The sequence below is a fragment of the Zosterops lateralis genome (assembly GCF_965231275.1).
Source record: "Zosterops lateralis genome assembly, chromosome: Z".
Classification (NCBI taxonomy): Eukaryota; Metazoa; Chordata; class Aves; order Passeriformes; family Zosteropidae; genus Zosterops; species Zosterops lateralis.
Genome location: NC_139800.1, coordinates 62,320,000 through 62,345,803, shown reverse-complemented (window position 1 = coordinate 62,345,803; position 25,804 = coordinate 62,320,000). Strand labels below are relative to the sequence as shown.

General features: G+C 34.9%; 1 protein-coding gene across 2 annotated transcripts in view; it reads right to left on the bottom strand.

The window, feature by feature from the left end:
* Nucleotides 1-2,396: 2,396 nt before the first annotated feature.
* SLF1 (SMC5-SMC6 complex localization factor 1) overlaps nucleotides 2,397-25,804 on the bottom strand; it is a 34,489-nt gene continuing 11,081 nt past the window's right edge. The window contains exons 8-18 of one of the 2 annotated variants that reach the window (XM_083884369.1): nucleotides 23,483-23,641; nucleotides 22,779-22,945; nucleotides 21,469-21,606; nucleotides 20,555-20,720; nucleotides 14,203-14,347; nucleotides 12,362-12,507; nucleotides 9,600-9,766; nucleotides 8,989-9,092; nucleotides 6,924-7,016; nucleotides 6,353-6,535; nucleotides 2,397-3,967 (exon numbers count right to left, since the gene is read on the bottom strand). In XM_083884369.1, the coding sequence (XP_083740495.1) occupies nucleotides 3,471-3,967; nucleotides 6,353-6,535; nucleotides 6,924-7,016; nucleotides 8,989-9,092; nucleotides 9,600-9,766; nucleotides 12,362-12,507; nucleotides 14,203-14,347; nucleotides 20,555-20,720; nucleotides 21,469-21,606; nucleotides 22,779-22,945; nucleotides 23,483-23,641 (1,965 nt within the window). In that variant the 3' untranslated portion in view covers nucleotides 2,397-3,470. The remainder of the gene's footprint in view (nucleotides 3,968-6,352; nucleotides 6,536-6,923; nucleotides 7,017-8,988; nucleotides 9,093-9,599; nucleotides 9,767-12,361; nucleotides 12,508-14,202; nucleotides 14,348-20,554; nucleotides 20,721-21,468; nucleotides 21,607-22,778; nucleotides 22,946-23,482; nucleotides 23,642-25,804) is intronic. The other variant, XM_083884370.1, reaches the window with a different exon arrangement.

Genomic DNA, 25,804 nt, shown 5'->3' with positions numbered 1-25,804 from the left:
CTAGGAGGATTTGGAGAGAATTATACTAAGGACAAGGTGAGATATCTCAGAAGAGGCCTTCTTCTCAGGACCTTTGTCCCAGGCATTTATTCTTCAAAATTTTAGGGGAGAAAGAGTTAGAACAAAGAAAGGGGAGACAATTTATAGCTTCCCAGTCAGGGAAGAGATAGCCGGACCACAGCCAATGGGGTCAAAGAAGGAAGGAAGAAGGGTCACTCTAAGTGGTCAGGAACTCCAGGGGGTCAGAAGGGAGAAACCATTCCCTTAGAGAATTACAACAAACTGCAACAATTGGTTAGTAACAGGAAAACTTCCAGTGTATGATCCTTAAACAAAGAGAACTTTAGAACAGAATTATATAACCATATAAAGACTGATGATGTGCACAGATAGTGTTTAAGTTGGGGCTACTTCTGGAACATTAATTCACATATTTGCTAACTTTTGACAGTTTTGGTTTTTAGTGTTAATAATGTTCATTTAGGATGTTACCTACATTATCTTGGAAAGAGGTACTTGATATCCTTTTAAATAGTGAAGTATGACTTTTTAAATGAATGATGTGCAGTTTTTTTCTTTCTAAATGATATAGATAATAACAAATCATTGCGGGCATGTATTAGCTAAATAAGCAGAATTACCATCAGGCCAAAATGAATGAAATGATAGCTTTTCCTGCTTTCATTTCAGTCACTGGTATATTATGTTAGAATTATGAATATTCTAAATGATTTGCTTTCTGAGATCCACCAGAATTTTTTTTTGGGGTCCTCTAAGTCCCACTTATTTAAAATTCACTGTTATGTATCAAATTACTGACTAAAGCAAATGCTAATATTGTAAACCTAATGTATGTTTTGGACTTCTTATAAAGTACACACATACCATTTCTTTCACTGTGTCCTACAAAAGAAATACTGAAGTTTATTCATATACGAGAAAGGTTTCTTTGGTGTTTCTTACTAAAGAAAAATTAAAAGTGCATAGACAGAAACAAATCCAATATGCACTGACATTTTAGTCTATTAGAGCAGGTTGTTCTGCCTGCATGTATAAAAATAGTAATTGGTTGTTAATAGTTAATAATTGGAACATTAGTAAGGAAGGTCTGGTTCCAAAGTCAGCTTAGTTTGAGCATCATCTGTGGATTGCTATGATATATCTCAGCTGCAGAAAGGCTAAGTGGAAATTTTAATGTGCTGCATGCCAGATGCATCAATGGAACTTAATCTCTCTAGTCAAGCAAGATCAGTTACAGAAGCAGCTCTTGCTCCACACCTTTTTGTTGTTGTTTTGTCGTTTTTATCCCCCCTTTTTTTCTTTTTTAATATTATAAATGTCTATTACAGAAGAACTAGAATTTGGAAAGTTGCTTATTTGTACCTACCTTTTGAAGGCTAAGTTTTTAGGTCATCTATTACAGAATCTATTAGAAAAAAATAAATCAGGTATCCTCACTCTAATGCATCTCTCACTTCTCTTCCCTTGGAAAGGAAAGGTGTTGTGGTGCACACCTCTTTCAGTGGTTTGCTCTGGACTTTCCCAATTCCCCATACAATTTGGCTAACCCTAAAGATGCTCCCTCCCTTTCCCTGTCCGTCAAGTTAACCCTGCCCATTTTTCCAGATCTTTCGATGTCAATCCCTAGTTGTTCCAACTCCTCACCTGCTGGTCAAAGTTTACCCCCTCCCCTTGTTATAGAGGATTCTATGTTCTCCTATACCCTGTTGGTGTAACGACTTTGTACCCTCCCCTTTGCTTTTCCCCATTGTCTGCAACTTACTGGATCACCACTTGTGATCCTCCTCCACTGAGTCACTACTGGTTCCTGTGTTGTACTGCCTCTTGTACCACCTCCTGTATAAAAACCCTATTCCCCTGAGATCCAAGCTCTCTCTCCCTGATCCCTTCGACCTTAATAAACCCTTGGTTGGAACCTCATAGAGAGAGCCTCCTCCTGCCCCTTTGCTCAGTCCGTGTCGTGGCCTGCTTGACCTGGCCTGGGGTCGCACACCTCACAGGTTCTGCTTTAGGCACTGTCTGTGCCTTCACAGTTCCCTGCTCTTGCCGCAGAGCTCCATCCTGCGCTAGCCAGGGTCTTGAAAGACCTGAAAGGAGCTTGCGACAGAAAGGGGTAAACTTCTGTTTGAGTGTCTCTCCTCCAGATCCTACTATGGAATTATTTTAGACCTCTACAAAGATGCAGAGCAAGTGTTGTGGTTGTTTCTGTACAAATGAGCGATGAGGGCTCCCCACAACATGTAACTCTTCTACAACCCCCGTCTTGGTTTAGGGCAAATTTGGAAGGAAACCTCCAAATGGGGTTCCTCCGGAGAGCAAACTTAAACAGCCCCTCCCCCCAGCCAGTAAAAGAACTTCCTTAGAGAAAAGTGGAAAAAACTATTTATTTAACAAAGTGCCCCTAAGCTTAAAGAATGAACAATATGAAACAATAAAACCTCTCACTGCTCCGAAGAGAGATGGCAAAACTGAGGAAGTCTTTGCTGTGGGTGTAGCTCAGCTCACTCAGTCTCTTATCAGTCCCAGTCCCTCTGGAGGTCCATGCCGTGGGTGGGCCGCAGGTGCCAGCTCCTTGTGCTCCTCAGGGTTTCTTCAGTTTAAACAGTTCCAAGAAAAAGGAAAAAAAAAAAAGTCCAAGAAGTTTCTTTGCCTCAGCTAGCTAAACTAACTAAAAGCAAAAAAGATCACTGTCTGGCCACTATCTGTGTCTCAGACAAACAACACTGCCTTGCGAAAAAGAAATGCAGAGGAGTGAACACTGTTTTTCAAAACGAACTGCATGCTGCTTCTTTCCCTGCTTCACTCTCAGAACCAGGCTTAAAGGTACAGCACAAACAGAACAGATGACTGGGGATACAAGCATCATAACGTCACCCTAGGACAACCCCAAACTCATAAGCACAATTAGGTAATTCAGCTGCCTTGCCTTCAATACCTTTTAAAGAACAGCATGGGAATTTGACTTTTTCTTAATTGAAGTCCATCTGATAGAATACGTAGCAAATATTATATATTGTTTCTGTAAATACATAGTGCCTTCTCTTTTGAATTTTGCAACACACAATTAACTTACATAACAATTTAATTTTTATAAAACAAGGATAAATAAGACAAAAATGGATAGAAGGAATTTATTTTTCTATATGCTTTTATTCCATGACATATTTACAACATTAGCTTTACTAAGGGATATCAAAATATGCAGACACAAGCCTTTCTCAAGAAATAAAACAATCAACTACTTGATTTAAGTTCAGGGTCACTACCTCAGAAAACCAAAGAGAAATATGGCATGAGACACGTTAAAAAAATACTTCAAAGACAGAAAATATGAAGTTTAACTGAGTGTAAATGATATAGCACCTTCCTAAGATCCCACACATCTAGATCTGTCAGGCAAGTAGAAGGTAGTAACACTCAAGATTCAGCCAATGTGGCTTGTTTGGAATTTAACTGCTAGAAAGATTTAGGCACTGACATGCTTCTACCATAGTTTCCAGAACTGCTAATAAGGCCTTTGCCTGCTCACCAGGGAAGAATAACATGCTCTCAGATATTTCTTGAAGAAACTGTGACAGTTTTTCAAAAGTTTCTAGCTCTTTAAAATACATATCTACCAACCAATCTCCAGAAAATGCGTTTTTCATCTCAGAGCTATCACAAACCATTATCGGAAGTACATTTGAACAAGCTACTGCTCTCAGAGTTACAGTCAGGGGTGTAGACAAATTATAAACTGAACAAAAATTAGTCAGCATCTTAGTAAATGAAAACAAACACAGTTCTTTCTTTTGATTGCAAAATTCTTGTTCTCTGCATTCATAGAAGTTTTCAATGTTCTCTCCTGGATAAACAATATTCAAAAGTTCTTCCTTTACCGTGACTGACTCAACATAATCCAGTGGCAGTTTCTCATCGGAGTTCCTTTGCTCTAGAAGGACTGGCCCTTAGGGAAAACATAAACATTAATAACAACAGCACATTTTGTGATGAACTGGCAGCTGAACAAGACTTTGGGTTGCTTATTCCAAGAAGCCAGATGTCTGTTTAAGTTCTTTTTTATACCAAGTTATGTTAATGTAACTGATGACTTATATATTTGCATCACAAGACAGAACATGTAGATAGAATGTGTAGAGAGATTCTTTGTAACAATTTCTTGTCTTAACTTGCATAGAGTATGCAAAAATGTAAAGTCATTTACTTTTGTAAAATTCTATTAAGTATGTCGTAGACCAGGTTATTTGCTGACACTGACTTCAAATCAAAGACATGTTGCTATGATGGTCTTTATTTTACTTTTCTGGATGGTGTGGCCAATCTTGCCTTCTGCTGTGCAGCAAGGTAAACTATTGGGGTAGGAATTCAAGTCTTCTCCAACAACTGAGTTTCAAATTTGGATCATAACAGACTTCTAAAATGCAAAACATAATTATTCTAATAAATAGATTTAAAGTAAGTAAATGGGATATGTTTATTTGTTCAGAATTAGTCTGAACAAATAAATCCTTTTGGTGTTTCCTGTTTATTAGTACAAGGGACCTATTAATATTTAAATAACATACACATCTCTTGGGAAGTTTAAGAAAGGCTGCCTCAGTAAATAAAAATGAAGGCTGTTAAGACACCACAAGTGTTTTTCAAATATGAACACATCAGGAATCTTCTTACATAAATTTGTATTACTATGCTAAAAAAATGATGCCATATTAACATGAATGCTTCTTCAGAAATATATTTTAATGACAAAAGGTAAACTTGCACATTACATATCCATAATAGATATTTTAACTTTGCTCTGATTAAAGCTGTATTATTATTACTGATTATTTAGTGGCATTAACCTCTGCAAGCTAAAGGCTTTTACAGACAGAAAGTAGATATGTTTTTAGAGAGACATGTTCTAAATTATTGAGCTAAGTAAATTCACACTGAATACGTAACATGCTTTCTTACCATGGGCTTGTCAATTACTTGACAGGCCATAACTCAGAGTGTGACAAAGGCAAAGATAAAGATACACGCAACCTTATGCTTGCCAGAAAACCCTGATGAATGCATGTGCAAGTAGAGCTCTTCCTCTACAACAAGATCATCCACTACCTATTCTTCACAACAGCCTAGGAAAAATGCACATCTGTCAATGCAATGCCATTTCCAGTTGAGGAGCTGGGCTTACTGTAATATGGGCTATTGCTTCAACTGATAGAACTGAGCCCAGGTATTGGCTTGGCATGTTAGATGCCAAGGTGACATGGTTCAGTAGAGATACAAAACACCTGGGAGCCACAGAACTGAGACTCAGTAAATAAACAGAGGTAGAACTGTAGAAAGAATGTATTGATTATGATCTGGTGCTTGCACAAGAGACACGGCCACAGCCTGTAGGGGGCAGGAGAAGACTGTAATACAGAGGGTCATATGCCAAGAATGTATTAAAATTTTGTTTTGCTACCTTAATTAATAGGTTGTCTAAATACCCTCTTCTGCCTCATGACTAAACACAGAATTATTTTGACGGAAAAAATCTGGACTCAGCATATAAACTCAGTTTACACTGACACAGTAGGGCAATGGTACAGACACTGATTTTAGTAAATTAATTAAAAGAAGGAAGAATTGCTATCCAAGACGATTCTTTGCAGATATTCGGGGTTTTTAAAACACGCTAAATTAAATACATTGATACAGTACATACTTCAAGATATAAATACTCTGTCTTTAACAAAAAGTATTGTTTAAAACATTCTGTGCTTGCCTAAGGGGCAAAGTACTTTCTTTAGAAACTAAGGCATCCCTCCCACTACTATCCCTAAACAGCAGTTATCATGATTACAGTATCGATTACTTTCTTAAACTAATTAACAACCTAATTGTGTTCTTCAGAGACCATCACATTAATTTTCACAAATGCTGAAAAAAAAGTATGTTGTAATGCATGAATATATAGAGATTTAATTGATCTGTTTTCATGTTGTGATAAAAATAGATCAAAACAATAGAAAATACTTAGCCTTGATTGGTGACTAGGTAATCTTTACTTTCATTAGTGGAGAATATAGTTGAAATGCATATGGTGTAAAATGCAGGATAAAAACATTACCATATTGGAAAAACATGGGAAATCCTTGTTTAATTTCATATTCAGCTGATCAAGATAAGTGTGAAAAAGTATTATTTTTATTGTAAACAAACCAGGTTTAAAAATGTTTCAAAATATTTCATAGTAACTTTGTATTTTAGGAAACTATCAAGAAAAACACTGAGAACTTCATATGGAGTCAGAACAGTGGATAATTTCCCTAAACCAGTTTAGCATAAATGCACTCACCCCCATGCTGAAGTAGCAGCTTGCCAATTTCTACATGTCCATTTGACAGTGCATCATGCAAAGGAGTCACCCCGTCCACTTGACTGAGCAGGTCTACCTCTGGACAACGCTCCAGAATTTCACGGACACACACTGTGCTACCATGGTTACAGGCTTCATGCAAAGGCGTCCAGCCAGCATAGTCTGAATTATAAATCAAGGGAAGTTTTAAAACAGCAGAAGTAATACTGAAATGTTAATAATGTCATTCATTTGACAGGAAAACACTTTACTTTTTTAGTATTCATTACAGCTAGAGTGGCAGCTTGTGATTTCAAACCAAAAACTTCTATTGAAAAACATTTGAAAAAAAAATAGCATTTTTAATAATCAGTAGAAAATGTGATGTTAACATACACTTCAGTTATAAATTCATCTTACCTTAATGTTTGCTATAAAGTCCTCATTTTGTTTTATGTAAAAAAGAAAGAGTATCAGATTGCATAAATACAAACTAGTTACGAAACAGATACTAACACAGTTCTTTATGCATCTTAATTTCTTAGTTCTGTAGAGAAAATGGATAACTTACCTTTAACATTAATGTCTATTCCCGGCAAAGAGAGAAGCTGAATCAATCTCTCCACTTTGTTATTTATGCAAGCTTTATGCAGGGCTGTCTCTCCTACCATGAAAAATTAATAGATTACACTAGACTAGGCAAGATACTAACTAAAGAAAATAATCAAAGGGCCTGGAACTAGGAGACCTGGTTATGTATGAGAAAACTCAATAATGAGTAAGATTTTCCTTTATCCTGTTTAAACATCTTTTAAGGAAAAAAGCCCCACGGAGCTTCTGTTCCACCAGAGATCCAGCAATGAAATTGTACTGCAAATGCTTTAACACAGGAATTATCTCCCCTCTAGTTCAAGGTTTAAAGCTTCAATCACACTATAAAAGCTCCAAGTGATCACAAAACACCAAAAAAATACTGGGTTTTGAAGCAATAAAACTTTTAGAGTGCAGTTGCCCTCCCTTAAATTTATTCATGGACCTACATTAAAATGTATGGTTCTTTTTACACAGTGTTTATAGCTTAATTCAAATGAATGTTTCTAGCTAAGCACGAATGCCTCTACACACTCAAGTATAAATCAAAACTTCAAATCCGTTAGCAGATGGTTTTCTGTTTCTCAATAGGCTGTCTGGCTTGGCTACAGTAGAGAAGGAGGGGAGAAATAAGGAATTATTATTATTAATAATAATTATTATTAGTAGTAATTATAGTAGTAGTAGTAGTCCCTGGTAAAAAAATTCCCAAACCTTATCATGTACAGCTGAAATAAGTGTGAAAATTTAAACAGCAAACAACTGAGAGCTGCTGCTTATGTATGTAAAGACATCACTAGCTTCTGTGTAATAAAAACTTCAGACACATTCTAAATGCTGTTTTCTTTTCAATAATTGATTAGGTTTGAACAAGAGCCAGAGGAAAATCCTGGTACGAGGTAAAAGATGATGAACCAAACATCTTAGAAATTCAATATATCTTAGGCTAGATCTCTTAGCTTTTGTAGTAAGATTTACATGGAACATTCGGTTATATTAATACCTTTACTATGTAAATCTGTCAGCTCCGTATCCATTTTTTCAATAGAATGCACTACTTATAATTTTAGTAGGGGGGAATAGGAAAAAAAATGCAGCATTGATTTGTTTGGTTTCCTCCCCCTCCAGTCCTTCAGCTCACTTTTCTTTGTAGAAATCAGATGTAATAATTTATATGAATTTTACTTACAAAAGCAATAAAAACAAAGGGAAACAATTTTTTAAAATATATGGTCTGATTCTGTTGCTGAAGTTATTTTAAACCTTTAAAGGGGATGAGGTCTACTTTTGTCCATCAGTGTTTGTGATACAATTGTGGTTTTAATTATTTGAACAATTCCAGCTTGCTTTTGCCAGTTTTTTCTGAGCCTTCTCCTGGGTGTCACATTAATGGAGTTACAGGTAAATTTCTGATGATGAAGATGAAAAAGTAGTTCCAGCAAGTAATTCTGTAGTAAAGCAAGCCTCATGCAAAGTACAATTTATTAAACTTGCATAATAAATAGGAACTGAATGAAGTGCTGTTTTATCCCTTAGGTACTTGAGTTCCAGTATAGTTAAAACAAGCCAAGTGCCTTTCACAGTCTGGGCTGAATGGCTGGAAGAAAATAGTCCATATGCTTAAAACAGCTATGTAACATAGCATACTCTTCAGTCTTTGTTCGCAAAATGTCTAGGACTCAGAGAGATGAAGACTGAATTATACTTGCAAATCAGAAGACGTTGATCCTACCAAGCACAGGTTGAGGTGGATTAGCAAAGTAAGGCAGGCAAGACTGGAATGAGCTCACACAAATTGTATGCTGTATTTAATGTATGGGAGGAGGGTAATGAAGAAGGCTTTATTTTTTATAAAACTTTATTTTACCATATATACAAATTCCTCCTTTTAAATAGACATTCCAGTAACAAATGTGGAACATAACAAAACAATTCTCAGTCATAGGCCAATGTTTTAGTCAAGCATTCATCAAGACAAGTTTTTAAACATGAAACTATCAATTCTAACCACTTAAAACTTAACATAAATTAGATATATAGAATACCTTTAAGATTTCTCTTGTATACCTCTTCAGGCAAAAGATAACTTTCTTTGGTGTGTGCAGTTTGAACTTCTGTTTTTGCTCTAAGTTTATTAAAGATTAAGTCACTGAAAAGGGAGCAAAGTGGACACATTTAAAATCCTTATTACATATTTTAATTTAATGCATATGTATTTAATGGTTTTAAATGTATACATACAGAATAGTTAGATTTATCCATTTTAGCATAATTTCTGAAATGCCTTAATTACATAATTTCCATGCCATTTAATTGTAACTGTATTTAAAATGGAAATCAAATAGAATTGCCCACTTTTAAACTTTCTTTAAAGGTAATTCTACGAACAGTGAACTTCTGTATATACCCTATAAATTTAATATTAGACAATAGAACTATATCAGTCTGCATATACACTGAAATTCAAAGAGAAAGGGGAAAAAGAGAAAAGGGGAAACCCCAGCCCAGAGGTGTTACAGGCTTACAATAGAGCTTTCTGTCAGTTGAAGTAATTTGTAGACAACAAAACAGGTCACATAAAGTTCAAGAAATGTGTCAGGTCAGAAGCTGTCCCCCAAAGCAGAATAAAACTGGTGATGTTATAGGTATTACTTACGGTAGATCAGGCAGCACTTTGACTTGGTTCTGCTTATCGCCATTTAGCATCTGTAATGTCCTTTGAGACTCAGGGCATGGCTGTTGCCCTATTTTCTTTCTCTTTGCTTTGTGTATCTTTGTCTCACGCATCCCCATCTCTTGCAAAGCAGGTGAATAGGAACAGACCTGTTGCAAAAGTAACATTTTATAAATGAAGAAATTTTCTTTTGTTGCACTTGCTGCAAAGCAGTCATCTAAGACCCACAGCTTGCTATATCTAAGTTTTTAAAAACCTGATCTCTGAATGATTGCACATCTAGATTATTTCCATTTGTCTTTTGCATTCCATTTCGATGTTTTTATAATTCACTCTTTACACTGGCCTCAGTGAGTGGCTTGTGTCTGAGAGAGAAAATGGGAAATTCTAGGCCTCTCTCAGGTTTCAGCTGAGAAAATCTGGATCTCTTTAGCTGGACATAGGACTTACAGTTAATTGACTTTCATGTATTAAAACAAAGCACTTACAGACTTCCTGCTCCCAAACCAGGGAGCAAATTACTCACTCCACTCCTTCATCTCTTCTGAGATGAGGGGTTGGATTAAGTCTTTGAGCACTGCAAAGGCAGTAAAAGCCAGTTATCCCTTAGGTGCTGTCTCTCTATTAGGCAGTCTTGGCTGTTGTAGATGTAAGTTTCTTCCCAGTAACACAGAGCTTCAAAGCTACTTACACTGATCATTTAAAAAAGTCATCTAAGTTTCTGCAGCTTGGCAAAAGCTTAGGAAAAAAGATCAGTGAGGAGGATTCATCAAATATGCAACAACTATATTTGAAGAAAGGTATTAAGGAGGGCTTTGAGAATTTAGCAGTTCACTGTAGATCTTGCAAACAATGTGCAGTAGATGAGGGACACCTTACTTGCACCTTCACTGCACATTTACCACCAGGGAGTTGTTGAACTCAGAGAAAAGCCCAGCTGATAAGATGCTGTACGAGAAGAACTGGCAAAACTGAATGATAGCTAATTTTTACTGTATGGAATGAGAAAGGAGACTCAGTCATACTAAGGAAAACTACAAAAAGCACATGGACTTGTTTCAAGCAAGTTTATTAGTAAACTAAATTTACTAATTAGTTTACTAATAAACTACTAAACTAAAACTACTAAATTAGTTTACTAAGATTTTAGTAAACTAAAAATTTATAAATAATTGCAGAGAGTGATCGGTAGTCATGGCAATACTAAAAGTAGTGATTCTGCTCTATATGTGGCAATATACATCAAATATTAGCTATGCAGTTGGTTTATTTTAAGAATTCTGACAGTCTTTTATTCAACCTCTGTTTAAATGTGTATTAACAAATAACGACCTCTCTTCTGTTGGGAAACATGGGACAGGAAGGGCTTGTGAATATGGTTGCCTGGTAAGAAATACTGGAGATGTAAAACTTGTGAGTGAAACAGAAATGAAGGCCAGCTTTGAGATGTGATCATGGCAGGCAGGAAGGCGGTGATTAGCTGGAGATAGGTTGAAGGATAGAAAACAAAAGGACCCAAGAATGAAGCCCCTCTCCACCCTGTGAAGGCACCAGAGAAAAAGTAGCTAAGAAAAGTAGTCTTTAGAGTTTAGAATATAGGATGGTGTGGCAATATAGTAGTTCTCATAGGCTGCATCCAAAGTTTGTACGTTTTGTATCTCACGTTGGTTGGTCACTGTAAATTAGAATATTCAACACAAAAAGAGATATAATGTATTGCAATAAGGTCCACGCGCTCTCTCTTACCACTCTGACCCCTGCACTCTTCTTACCTCTCTTAGCCCTTTTACCTCCCTTACCTCATACTCTCTCTCTCTCCCTCTCTCTTTGGGGCATCCCTTCAGCCGAGGCTGGTGGCTGAAGGCCAGGCCCTTTTTACCCACAAGCCTTGCAATAAAACCACATGTCTGTAGAATATCTCAGGTCTGCAGAGTTCCTTCTCCCTGCCATTCACAGATGCTCTTACACTCTTCAAAATAAATTCCTGTAAAATTTATGAAAACTTATGTATGGGAAATGTACAAAGATATAAATTTGGGGTTTTTTTTGTGACTCTACCTGTAGTATAGTAAAACACAGACAAACAGCTATGGATTCCATATTCTGTTTAGTCATTAGTATTAAGATTACTGAAATGAGATGCTAAATTAGGGCATAACATTACCGTGTGATTGCCTGATTTGCCTGCATCCTGCCAGCAATCATGGCTTTGAGAATTTCTTTTGCAGCTTTTACCATGTTTTTCCCCACCAACTATCACAAAATGTGATTTGAAGGCAGGCAAACATTTGTAAGTAGGAGAAAGTTTCTAAGAGGAGAAATTCACAGGAAGACACTGTGGTTCAAAATCATAAAATGTTCCATGTAACAAATGCCTGGACCTATCTCTTCAAAAACCCTGAAGGAAAAGGTAGCCGAGAAAAATCACACTATATCTGGGATTCTCCTTAAGTACAAATGTAACGAAGCAATCATTACATCACAGATTATTTTCAAAAGCTTTCACTGTTGTTGCATTGTTTGATAACTGCACGTAAACAGATACCAGGTGTGACAAATTCCCTGGTAAGAAAAATCTTACTATTGTTCCTGACCCACATCTCAGGCAAAGAGAAATTTAAATGCATAGAAAGACAATGCAGGCAATAGCATGACCTTAGACCACAAAGAAAAGATGTATTTCAACTTCTATGAATCAAATTACTTGTAAAATACTGAAGTGCTACAAGTTAAAGATTACTTACTATTTTCTGAAGAGAAAGTGGTTCTGTAGAAATAACAATATTCCTCTGTAAACACATTTGTTTGAAAATTGCTTCGGCAACAAACAGTTGAAGCCAGTTGGATGGTATGGCACAAATAAACGTTTTTAATTGACATACAGAAAAATCTGGACAAAAGCAATTGGAAAAAATAAAGTAAGCCTAAAAATGAAAAAATGAAAATACAGAAATCTACATACCTAGTTATCTGGAAGATAGCTCTTCCAGCCTTTTTGCTCCTATGGCAGATTCAGAAGTTTATTCTCCATAAAAATTACAAAAATTCTTCACATTAAAATAGATTTAAACCATCATCTAGTAGGATGACCAGATACTGAGAAATGTTGAACATACATTAGGAGACAAAGCATCACATTTGATGTAAAACTTTTTAAAATACTCTTATTAGGATGTTATAAAAGTTTAACCTTTCTTTTGAGAATAAAATTATTTATTTGTGAAGTTCTGCAAGTGAACCTTTTAAATCTCTAAGTGACACAAATTCAGGTAAGAGTTACAACACATGAACAAGAAATCTGCATGTAATGCAGGATGACCTACAAGTTCTATGTTAAAAGTCACCATAAGCAAATTGCAACCCCATTCAGATGTACCAAATTGCTTATACTGTTCAAAAAAAGGTCCCATAGAGTGGCAGAGGAGCTTATATTTCCATACATATATCGCTATATATCAGGCATATGTCTGACCTACTTCTTTTTTGGAAAAGATTACAGAAAGACTGATTTTTTTCTTATAGAAGTAAGAATTTGTATCTTGATTCTAAGAAGATAATTTTGTCAAAATAACAACTGAAACGGTTGGAAAGCAACATCTGCCATGAGGGAAGAAATCTTTACTGTGTTTAGGGAATCTTCTGTTCTGCTAAGAAGTGCTCATAAATTAACTGATTTGTAGACTCAATCACAACAGAAACCCAAGTTTGAGAATACAGATGTTTGCTACTGTAAGTATAACCAAATTTAGAAAAACTCACAACAATTTTGCTTTGAGCGGTGTGGATTGTACCAAGTAGCACAGGTCAATAATCTCTATAAACAGACTGAATCCTGTTCTTGTTTTTCATTTTTGTATAGAGGAAAGAAAGAAAGTTTTACAGAAACATATATCCAAGATTGTCCCTATTATATCACAGCAACAAATTCTACTGGAGAAGTACATACTAAAAGCTCCATTGATTTAAACACCATAAAGTTCAAACTGATTTAGCCTTCTAAGATCTAAGTCAGCCTATGCAAGTTCTCATAATTTGCTTTCTGTAAGACTGGAGTAGAATGAATTGTCCAGAGATTAAGATTTTAGTTTAATTTCTTTTCAAGATGTTTCTTCTTGAGTGCTCAGGTAGAAGGCAGATACGCTTTAAATGAAGCTTACATACACCTCTTATGACAGAAAATGATGACTGGAAAAGGCGTCAGGGGAAGCTTTGGTGGGAATTAATTTTGAAATTTAAAATAATTCAGTACTTTTCTTGAGAGTTTTTTTTTGTCTTTCAAGCTCCTCAACTTCTTGTTGCTAAAAGTGCAGATATCTCAACTGACATTCCATAATGATGGTCATTTAGGTTGTGACGTTTTTGGTTTACGTAGTATATTTAATGTGGAAGAACTACAGCAATTCATGGGACTCAATGGAATTTTCTCCCATTTCCTGCATTAAGTCTAACTATTGGAAAGAGACGTTGAAATTTCATTTGAAGTTGTAGGACTCACACAAAACCAATTTGAAGTTAAACCAAGGATTTTAATTAGGAATTAGTGTATCTGATTAGAAGACTTTTGAGAGGCCTTGTAAACACTCACCATCACATGAAATGGCAAGGTAATGTGCCAAATGAGGTACTTGATGAAACACATTTCTGTCCATAAGCAAACCTGATATGATCCAATAGTCCACTACAGTTCCAAGAATTGCATTTAATAGACCAGAAACTTCAGTTCTGAACTCCTAAATGGAAAAAAACATGACTGTATTTATTGATCTGTATTATATAAAAAATTCACATCGGTAATATACCAGAAATAACATAAAGAACATCTTTAGATAAAAGCACACTCTGCTGCCATGTTGCCCCTTCATTAGCCTTTCTTCTTTTGTTCAAAAGCTAACTGTTGCATCCAGATCAACAAAATTAGTGTCACTGATGCCATATCAATTAAGATTTGGCACCAGAGAAAAACAGGTTCTATGAAAACATCCTCTAAAACTATATGCAAAATGGTGTGAAAGCTTACAAGTACAATTTTAATGAGATTTCTTTTTAAAATAAATTTTGTTTAACCATAAGATTGCAAGTACTGCACTTATTCCAGTTAACCTTGTATTTAATTTGACAATTACAGTACATTTTCTCCCTGCTTTATTAGCATTGCCTTTTTCTGAAGACTTCATAATGAAATTAAAGCTCTTTTTGTGACCATGTATGTCTGTGCCAGAAGTGAAAAGGATGCAAAATGCTAGTGTTCTGCAGAGAAGAAACTTCGGCAGCCACTTTGCAGAAGTAAACTTTCTTCAGCTACCAGAAGTTCTAAAGAGGTGAGCACTTGCAAGTTTAGGAAAAAAACCCATACTTTTGAATATTAGCTTTAGCATTTTCTACCTTGAACAGGTACACACGTGCACACACACCAACAAGAAAACCCAAACCCAAACAGTCAAAAAACCAAACATACATACATACATATTCCTTATGGGTCTCACCATGAGATAGAAGAATGTATTTATTCACTCATGTAAGCACTTAATCAATACTGGTCAGGTAAAACAGTGTTTCTAGTGTCTGAGTTAGTCTGTGCATGGCCACATCTATCTACACACCTTTCTGAGCTATGTAGAAATACTTCATAAAATTACTCTGAAATAAATTATTCCTCTGACCACATGTACCACCAGATGTTTTGAAAGCTCAGCTTAGAAAAACACAGGCACCATAGTATTAACACATGATATTCATCTGACCTAGGGCCCTAGAGAATTACTGCTGTTACACTAAAGCACCAACTGATATATGGCATCTTGTGAAAGATAGTGAGTACTTGAAACCAGACAATTTTGGGTAAGAGACAAACTGGATTGAATGTATACACACTACAGTCAATGGTTTGATACTCCTTTGAGAACAAAGTATGTTCAAGGTTCATTTAAAATCATTTACAAGGATTCCTTAGGAGCTGAAAAACACAAAAACCAGTTTGAGTAGCAATAAACCAAACAGATAACAACAGAGACTGTGACACAGATGATAATAAAACATTACGTAATTTGTTAAAACCTACACAAATACTGTCCCTACAGTTAACAGTTACTTGTCATTCAAAAGAAAAGGAATGAACAGAATTACAAGTAAACATGGTGTGGGGTGAAAGCATAATCTCCATCAATGAAGATTTTTAGAGAACTAGCCAGACAAAATCTGTTACGAATGTCATCTCCAAGATTTCTTCCAGGCCTACTTTCTCTTACTCTCTTAAACTCTACTTGATTTGCTTTGCTCCTTCCTTTATTATGTTATAATACTTTATTATAGATGAACTGTGAAATCTCATAATTAAAAAAACCCTGAGAACATAGATATGGCATGTCAAAAACCTGAAAGTATAATTTTTCAACTAAAGTTTAAATATTTAAAAGGTACATTACACTCCCTATCTTCTGAGGATTCAGGAACAGAAGCTGAAGAGCAATTTAAAATATCTGAAATGCATTTAAGTTTCCCTTAAGTATGCATTTCTCTCATCAATGGACCCCAAAGCAAAATATTGGGTGAATAATATAATTCCGCCAATTGTTCTTTGCTGGAAATAAATTTCACAAACACAGCAAATAAGCACAATTTTAACAAAAGTTAAGTGAGTGGATCAAGGACATATTGATGTAATCTGAGGTAGATACAGATGTAAAGCACAAATATTTACATTCTGTTTCTTGTTTCTAAATCACTCTCTTAATTAATTCCTTTATGAAATGCTTTTAAGCAAAAGGTTTGGGGTGAAAGCAGACATTGAGGCAGAAGACCAAAATGATGACTGTTAATACTGCAAGCATTAATAATTTTTCACAATCAGATATATAGTGGATATTACATGTAGCTGGTACTCTGGTTGCATCTATGTTTGCCCAGCCAAGTATCTCTGCATGCTGATGAGGCAAACCAGATACAGCCAACTAGTGTAGACTTTTTGGCTGGCGTTTTGGTAAAAGAATGGTAGGAGAAACCAAGAGCTTCCCCTCAACTTTTTAAATAAATGGTTCAATGCTACAAATGAAGGAGAGGGAAATCGGTGTAATTTCCTGAAAGGATCGTATGTTCTAAAAATGTTTAAATGTTAAAAATATTTAACATGTTAACACAAAACAATACAAACATAGTAATGAAAACATATGCAGTATTAGAAAGGAAAAAAACCCCAAGCATTTCCATCAAACTTGGAATTTGCTACCATGTATGACAGAACAAGTGATGGCGTTTGCCTTGCCTAGTAACTGCCATGTTTTATGAAGCCCGGCTTTCCAGGAAGTGACTGAACATCTGCCTGCTGATTGGAAGCACTGAATGGAATCCTTATTTTGCTTTGCTTGTGAGTACGTATTTGTTTCACTTATTAAACTGTCTTTATACATTTTTAAATTTCAGTTATTCTGATTCTCTCTCTCAACCCACTGCAGGGTGGAGACTTACCTGCCAGTTGGGATCAACCCACTATGCCATGTACAGCTAATTAAGTAATATGCAGTGAAATCTCTTTTCAAAATTCTCTTCCTTGTTCTTATTGTTGAAAATCAAAGCTATTTCACTAAGAAAAGCATAGAAGTGGGAAGAAGCTATTGACTGTGTTAGCATACAAAGGTCACATCACTTCAACTGATATTTGTTAGCTTAGCAAAAGCAATTCCTACATTGCAGTTTCATTTAATGTTTTGTCAAGTCAAATATAGTGCTACGGTGGCAGAAGTTTCACAGTGTGTTTTTACACATAAAAGTTCTTACAGGAAAATTAATTTTAACTTTTTTACTTTGAATTACTGAGTTATTTTAGAACTCTAAAGAAGAGTTCTTTTTTCATGTGCTGTAAATGTAGTACTCCACAAATGCCTAAAACATACTTCCAGAAAAGCTACTGCAAGTGACAGACCAGAAAGACATTTGGTTCTACTCCACACAAAGTTATAAACTAAACTAAACAACTATGCAACTAAAAACCTAAATGAATGCCTTTGTCACCTCTTTGTCAGGCTATATAAGACAGCTTTTTTTAAAAAAAATCCCCACCAGTATTTTCAGGGATGAAAAACATTTCTGATACCATCTGTGACATTGTGAAGAACCATGCAATAGCTCAATGCAACAAGATTTAATAAGCAACATACACATTCCCTGGTAAATTTTAAAACTGAATTAAGAAATTTAATTCAAAGAACTTTGATCAAGAGTTCCCGCATCATATCTGTTTAAATAATATAACAAACAATAAATGCTAATTTATTTTAGAACTATTTTCACAACTGATTTGAAGAGCCCAAATAATAGGAAATTTTTTATGTTCTTTGGCAGTGCATTTTTAACTACAAGAATAGCATATCAGTATTATTCCACCAAGTTGTCCCCACAGATCAACCCAGTGATCACGGAGGACATCCAATTTCCTGTCACTGTTTTTATTCTGCTACTTCTAAAATACAGCAAATTCTATCTAACTCCAGAAAATAAATGCACTCAACTTCATGCTTTGTTTTTATCTTTTTTTGGACTGCTCTTTTTACATGGTGTGTTTACGCACATACATAAAACACAATTTTGCAACAGTTCAGCACTAGAAGAGAGGAAACATAGACTGATATTTTCCCTGCACTCTAGTGCTCATTTGTTGCAATCTCTTTGAATCACAAAAAGAGAGCATCTGATTCTAAAAAGCTAAAAAATTGATAACTGTCCATTTTTAACAGTTAGAAAACATTGTATTAGATACATCTGAAGAAAGAATTTATTTAATTATTCATCTGTTTCCACTTACAGATATTTTTGCTGAAGAACTGTACAGAAGTTTGGTATATCACACCTGGCACGTTTGTTTCTTCCCACAAGCTAACACCCTTATGTGCACTGAGAAATATGGTCACGCCTTTACAATGTGCTACAAACCACATACCGACAGTAACAATACCCAAAATTACTCCTTTCATTTAGGTTTCTGAATGGCCCTACATGCTTCTTGTCAAGGTGTTACCTCTAGAGCAAACAGCTTTTAAAAAACAAAACTGGTAACAACGACTCACATCCTCAAACTGAAGAATGGAAGGACAATTTTGCACCCTGTATGCTTCCTCTAATGACATGGAAATACTGTGCATTTATTTAGGTATCTCTGAAATGATAGGAAGGAGAAAACACAGTTCTGTCTGCACAGCTAGGGAGATTTTGCTCTTTTGATTTTCTGAATGACATTTTAAATTGTGCAAGGGAATTTTAAAATTAAGTCTCTGAAAATACAGAAATATATCAAGTTTTAATATAACAAGATTGAGAGTGAATGAAGGGATGAATGAGTTGGATTATAAAAATATGGTATTTTAGTTTAGAGTTTATTTCTGCCAAAAATGCAATGGGAAAGAAAGTGAAGTAGATAAATAAATATGAGGAACAATGCTGTTAGAAAAAACATAATACACTACAGATATTATGAGGCAACAAAGTGATTTTTAAGGCTAGAATTCATCTCTGTAGGATAGTTTACACTACAGTGCATAAGATCAAAGTGAGAAAGCAACAGGCACCCAGGGTTTGTGCTGAAATGACAATTCTGATACATATGTATATAAAACAAATAGAATCCAAACAAGAGGCAGATCTCTGTGGTTTACCATGCGTGGGGGGATTAAGCTTATTTTTCATATATGTATTACAGTCTAACTAAAGTGATTATTCTGCCAATGCAAAGGAAGGTTTATGAGACAGGCATGGCTTACAGTGCTGGAACCTGTCAAAGGAAGGCACAGCAGAAAAAACTAAATGGTACCTACACTTAAACTGCAGATTCAGCCAGGAAAAATATGAAAGCAGTGTAATTTTCCAAAGAAATAGAATGGCTACTGCACCAAATGCACGTAAGCCTGCTTGCTGCTCAGTACCTTTGAAAAGATACGTTGCTTAAATATAAATATGGGTATAGAAGCCTAATTTTAGGCACTTTTTAAATATCTTGACCGAGGATAAAAAGCAGCACTGTTTCACAATGGCTTGCTTTGATAGCCCTCAAAAAAGGTAGGAGGTCTGGCTAGGTAAGATGAGTGAAGCTCTCATTATGTTTTATCTTTTTGCTTTCATAGCATAATGAATAACTACTAGGTATTATATTGAAAGTGCCTTTTTCTCCCTGAAATACTTTATTTTCTATTGTTCTGTTACTGTATGGAAAAAGTGAATGAAGTACCTATTTATTCTGGGCTCTCACAATAATTTAAAAGAGAATGCAGAGACAGCAGTTAGGTTTTATTTTATGTGAGAATCTAGAAGTCAAAGATGTTTTACAAGGCCTCTTGCTTCTGAAAAGATATAGGTGGTACAGAGGACACTTAGTATTTTTCAGGTCAGTGTCCTGCTGGTCAGCAGGTCACAGAATAGCAATTAAGCTGCCTTCAATTCCATTTTTACACTAAGTCCTCGGAAATATACCAAACGAAACAAAAAGACTTAGGAAGAAAACCAGAGCATTTTACCAGAGTAAAACAATGCATATCTATAGCAAACAACAAAAGAAGTATTAGTTTTGTTAGGTTTCTCTTTCAAACATTTCCTGAATCCTGTCAATGTAAAGCAAGATAATCACTTCTTTAGCTACACCATATTGTTTGAGAGAATGTGTTAAGCTGGTGTCTCTAATAACTACAGTAATACCTGCTGGTAAGGGCATGTGAACATCTGAATGTAGCCAACAAGCTACTCACGACTCGTTTCTTCTCTACATATCTATATAAAAATCTTATGGATCAATTCATTTCCTTTAGTGGAGCAAAAACCAGCATGCTTCACAACAAAAGGCAGCTATAACAAGCAGCTGTGATACTTACATATAATTCCTCACAAAAGAATGAACAAAGAGATGCCTTTAAAAAAATATGTCAGTCTTCATTATTTTAAAGTATAAAATTCACACTCACATCATTTTTTCCATTCAATTCTCTGTGGGAAAGTATGACCCAATCTGCTAGAATATTTATGTGTTTGGTAAAAAGCACTGCGGTTCCACTTTCAAGCAAGAATGTCTTCACAAGAACTGTCTGTGGCAAGACTTGTTGATGCTGTGAATTTGTTCTTTCAACCAAACTGTAAAAAAAAAAAAAAAAAAAAAAAAAAAAAAAAAAAAAAAAAAGAAAAAAAAAAAAAAAAAAAGGTAAAAAACCCTAAAGCTTTATGCCACTTTGATTGTTATAGTTACCAGACAGAAACCCTGTCTTCATTCAAAATACACATAGATTTGGCAATTTTTAACTATGGAAAGATCAGACACAATTTCTGATGAAGAGTAAGTATCGTGATGATGACTACTACTGTTAGACCTGAGGAATTCTAATTCTAATTCAAATATCACTATTTACATAAAGTAAAGGCCACCATTACTATATAAAGGCAACCCAAAACCTGGACGTTTTTATACTTCATAAACCAAGGAGAAGTATTTGTGTCCCTAAGATAACACAGAGATAACAGTTTTTTTGAATTAAAAAAACCCATATAATCAATATATTCAAAATGCAGCTTGCCTATCTTAAAGAATGAATAGCGAAGTACCGCAAATCTAAAAATACTGCTTTATGAGCAAGATTAAATGCTTACTGAAATAATGGGCTGGGAAAAGTAAACAGTTCTCCTAATCAAAAACATAATTAGGAAAAAAACTATGAATTTAAAATAAATAAATAAATAATTTAAAATAAACAAACTAAGAATTAAGAAATATAAATAGAATTGCTAAACTTCTCTGCAGAGCAGTATCTTATCAGGGATATACACAAATCAGGATAGAAGCTGCTGTAAATAAAGAAATGCATGTGTATTATTCTATAAACCTCACCTCTTTGTCAGAAACTCCACTTCGCCTTTTACTAAATCAAAGAAAAACTTCAATAATGTTTTATGAACTATCCTCAGTTCATCTTCTTTCCCTAAAACTGTGACTGTATGACAAACTGTTTCACAATAAAGGCAAGACCTGAAAAATAAAAAATTAAAAATTTCATTTGTATGACAGAAATAACAGATAATCCATTGACAAAAGTCAGCTTTGAATATGGTCTGTTTTGACAAGGAGATAGCTTGCTCCCTAGCAAGAGTCAACATTTTAAAGTCTAATTTTCTCACTTTAAAGCTTTTTTCAAAAGAAAAAAGAACTAAACATGTTTGTGACTGAGCTTTTGTGCTCCAGATGAAGATTTTGTATTATAGTGTTAAACAAATAATTTAATTGGATTTCATTTTTCTGTCTCTACTTAAGATGTTGTACAATTACTATATTAAACAGAACATCTTTAAAATCCTTTAAATACAAGATAATTTTGTAATATTTTATAGACATGGTAACATCCTACAGACTTCTGCTCAGATAACAGTTCATACATATTACTCCACAGGACTACAGATTGTAGTCTCCAGGAAGTACTTAAAGACAAATTACTTCATCTACAAGAAAAATTCTGTCATGTTCTTCAAGACATGCTTACAGTCACATACGTTCACATATCTGTAATCACAGTTGTACCAAAGTATTTAAATGTTACTTAAGGTTATCACAGCAATAAGAAAAGGTGTAGTTTCTTTTCCAAATGAAGAAAATAATTTCTGCTTATGCAGATTACAAAAAGTGAGTTCTCTAGATAAAGCAAAGACTAACCAAACAGCTACTAATCACTGCCTTGTCTTTCTAGACGTAGATAAGATATAATCAGACTTCCTCATAAAGATGGTAAGGGTTATGATTAAAACCAAAATACAACATGAAATTTCATGCTTGGTAAGATAAGCCTTGAATATAACTGCAGATATATGCATGTGTGTGTTTTTCTATATGTATACACACAACAACAGCAAGAGCACACAGATTGCTAAACTCTGTAGACCGTGAGAAATAAAATAATTTTTTAAAAGTGAATAAGGCTAAGAAAATAAAAAAATTTTGAAAGAAAAATAAGCGTATCTGCCTGTGAGCTAACGCTTTTTGAAACATGAAGTGACATGTCCAAATCTGTTACAATTCTAGAATTTCACATACTGGTAACTTCTGCTGAAAACAGAACTTTGATGCAATAGAATGCCAACGCTTCCCTGCTGCCCCTGAGTTTGGAGTAACATAACTATTGCATTCAGTACCTCATTAATCTTTCTTACCTTACAAGCATCTCTATCAAGGACCATGTACCTTTCTTACAGATAGGACACTGAAGAAGATCCAAATAATATTTTAACATAGATGGGGACTTCCAAGGAGGTTCACAATGAAGAATAAGGTAAAAAACATGACAAAGTTTGGCAAAAAACATTGCATCGGTGTTTCCCTGTAATAAAATGAGAAAATAATATTGACTCCAGACCAGCTAAGTATCTATAATATCTATAACCATTAATAGTTTGTTTATATTCTTTTATCTTTACAATCCCAAGTGACCAAATTAAATCATTGAAGTAACATGCAATTTAATGCATAACTCCAAGGAGAAAAAAGAAAAAAAAAAAAACAAAACCAAAAAAACAGGAGGAGAAAAAGGAAAACTTGCTCTAGTGTGATATTCCAGTTGAATGCACCACTGTTTAGAGCAAACCTTCTTCTCAATATCTCCATCCATGGCATACTAGCATAGTGCTGCTTCTGAAAGTAACAAGAAATATTTGTGGCCAAGTCTTCCACAATATTTAGAGCATTACATTAATTTGGCTCACAAATAAATCCTAACTTGAAAAAACCCTCTTTTAAATCCTCTTTTCTTTTTACAAGCACATTGATAAGCACAAAAAGAATGCATCACTAAAACTACTAAGCAAAGATCATAATACTTCAATTTATTGCTTTTATTTTTAATAATTTCATTTCTCACCAATAGGACATATTCTAGAAGAGGATGAAGAAGTTGCACAGGAGGTGCACTGCACATTTGGCCTGCAGCAAGTTCTGTGACTACATCATGAAGTAAGTCCTCCTCCAGTAATCCTTGAAGTATAGACCAGGTGCCCCTGGACCAGTCAACCCTTTTAACCTAGAAATGAAATATCACTTTAATAAAAATTACAACTTAAATTAAGAAAAGCCTTTAACTAACCAACTTTACTAACACAGGAAATCTCTAAGCAAAATGTTGGTATTATATATCCTGGTTTATGCCAGGACAGAATTAATTTTTGTCGTAGCCAGAGGGGATGTGACTAAGACATAGAGGTTATTCTACACCACCTTACATCCCTGCCAGAGAGGGAGTAAGAGACTCATTTCCGAGCAGAAGGGGTCCTTTCAGTCAAGAAGATCTTAATGGCACAGGACTTCCATCTTATTCTCTGCCACTCATGACAGCAAAACTCTTAATGACACTAATGAGCTATTGAAGGTCTCAGCACATTGCTATTAACATCTTTCCTCTAGTTCAGGTTCAAGCCAAAGCTTATGCCAGTTGCAAATGTATTGCTAATTGAAGCATTGCTTTCTTCTGCCAGGTAACTTCTCTTTTGAAATACAGCCTTTTTTTGTTTGACTACAGAACCTGAGGCTCTGGTAAATTCAAATTTCTCCTTATTCTGAGATAAGAAGGCACAGCTGAGAGAAGCAGGGTCAGAATGACTGGTCTGCTGAGAATTGAACAGTTACATAAATTTATTGCTGTAGCTTCTGATAACTTGTAGAGTTTACGATATATGCCAAAAATCCTGTCTCTTAATGTGCATTAGATAGAATTGTTCAGATTAGGACAGAATTCTAGTATCATTGAGTCCAACCATTAACAGCAAGCCCACCACTAAAACATATCCTTAAATGCCACCTGTACACATTTTCTAAATCTCTCCAGGGACAATGACTCCTTTACTGTTCTGGGAAGCCTTTTCCAGAGCTGGACAATCCTTTCTAGGGAGAAATTTTCCTATTATCCAATCTAAACATCTTACCAATTGTTTTAAGATTAGTTTAAATTTTAAATTAACACAGACTTTGAGTCCAGTTGTGGATTTAAAATCTAAAGAATATACTGCTGTTAGATATCTTCCAAAAATGTTCCAGTAATAAGATAAAAACATTAGAAGCTCTGTTCAAACATGAAAAATTCAGAAAGAAATTATAATCATGGTTAAATCATAGCTAAATCTCAGTGAATGAACTCTACCTTAGGATTAGACATTTAGTTTCTCTGCAAATTTCTCATCTCTCAGATTCCTAATGCAAGCCATTGTTTCATTAACAATAAATAAAGTTGCTCATGTAGACAATTTTCTTTTAATCAAGTCTTTGTGTATCTGGTGATTGCAGCTCACATTTATTTCGATCTTATAATTCATATAAGCACTATTAAAATCTCCACTAAAATTTCCTTTAGAAATAATGGTTGCATTCATACTTTTGTAATGTTAATTATATGCAAACAGCGATCTAAAGAGAGGGTTCAGCACATTTCTAAGAGGTAAAGAAGGATGATACAAAACTGAGGCAATAAACTTTTGTCAATATCAGGAGACACTTATTACTGAAGAGACTTAATATCCAATAGGCTGTCCAAGCTTCACTGGCTTGCACTCTGTACCAGTAGTGCTTGACAAGAAACTGCTGATTCCTCATCAGTCAATCATTAGTATTTTGGGCAAAAACAAATGAAATAAGAAGGCCCACACAACACATCTTTTACATGGTATGATGTGAAATAAAAGCTGACAAAAGAGAAATAAATATTTTTGGGATGGTAATGGAACAGAACACTTAGCTGAGCTAAGCCTTCCTAGCAGATACAAACTGAGATGACAAAATACAGTAGGCAAATCTAATATTTTAATTTAATTTGTAGGTTTGATTTTACTTCATTACTATTACTGGAAATGTTTACTGGAGCTGCTTATAAAAGCCATAAATATACTGACTATAGAAGTCACATATCATATGAAGGCTGGCAATGGATATTCCATAAAGCAATGAAAGTGACAGAACAGTAAGAATATTACAATTAGGCTTAAAGTTTGCAAACAAAAAATGGTAACATTCTTAAGAGTACAGAAAAACAATTTCAGCTTACACGTGTTAAGAGGAGTATTTTTTTTATCCTATTAATTCAATAAACCCCAAGATTAAATTTCAACACAAACCTCATCAGGAGCAGAAACACACACAGTGATGGTGTTGGACCATAACAAAAGTATTTAATTGCTCATGTTTTAAAAATATTTTT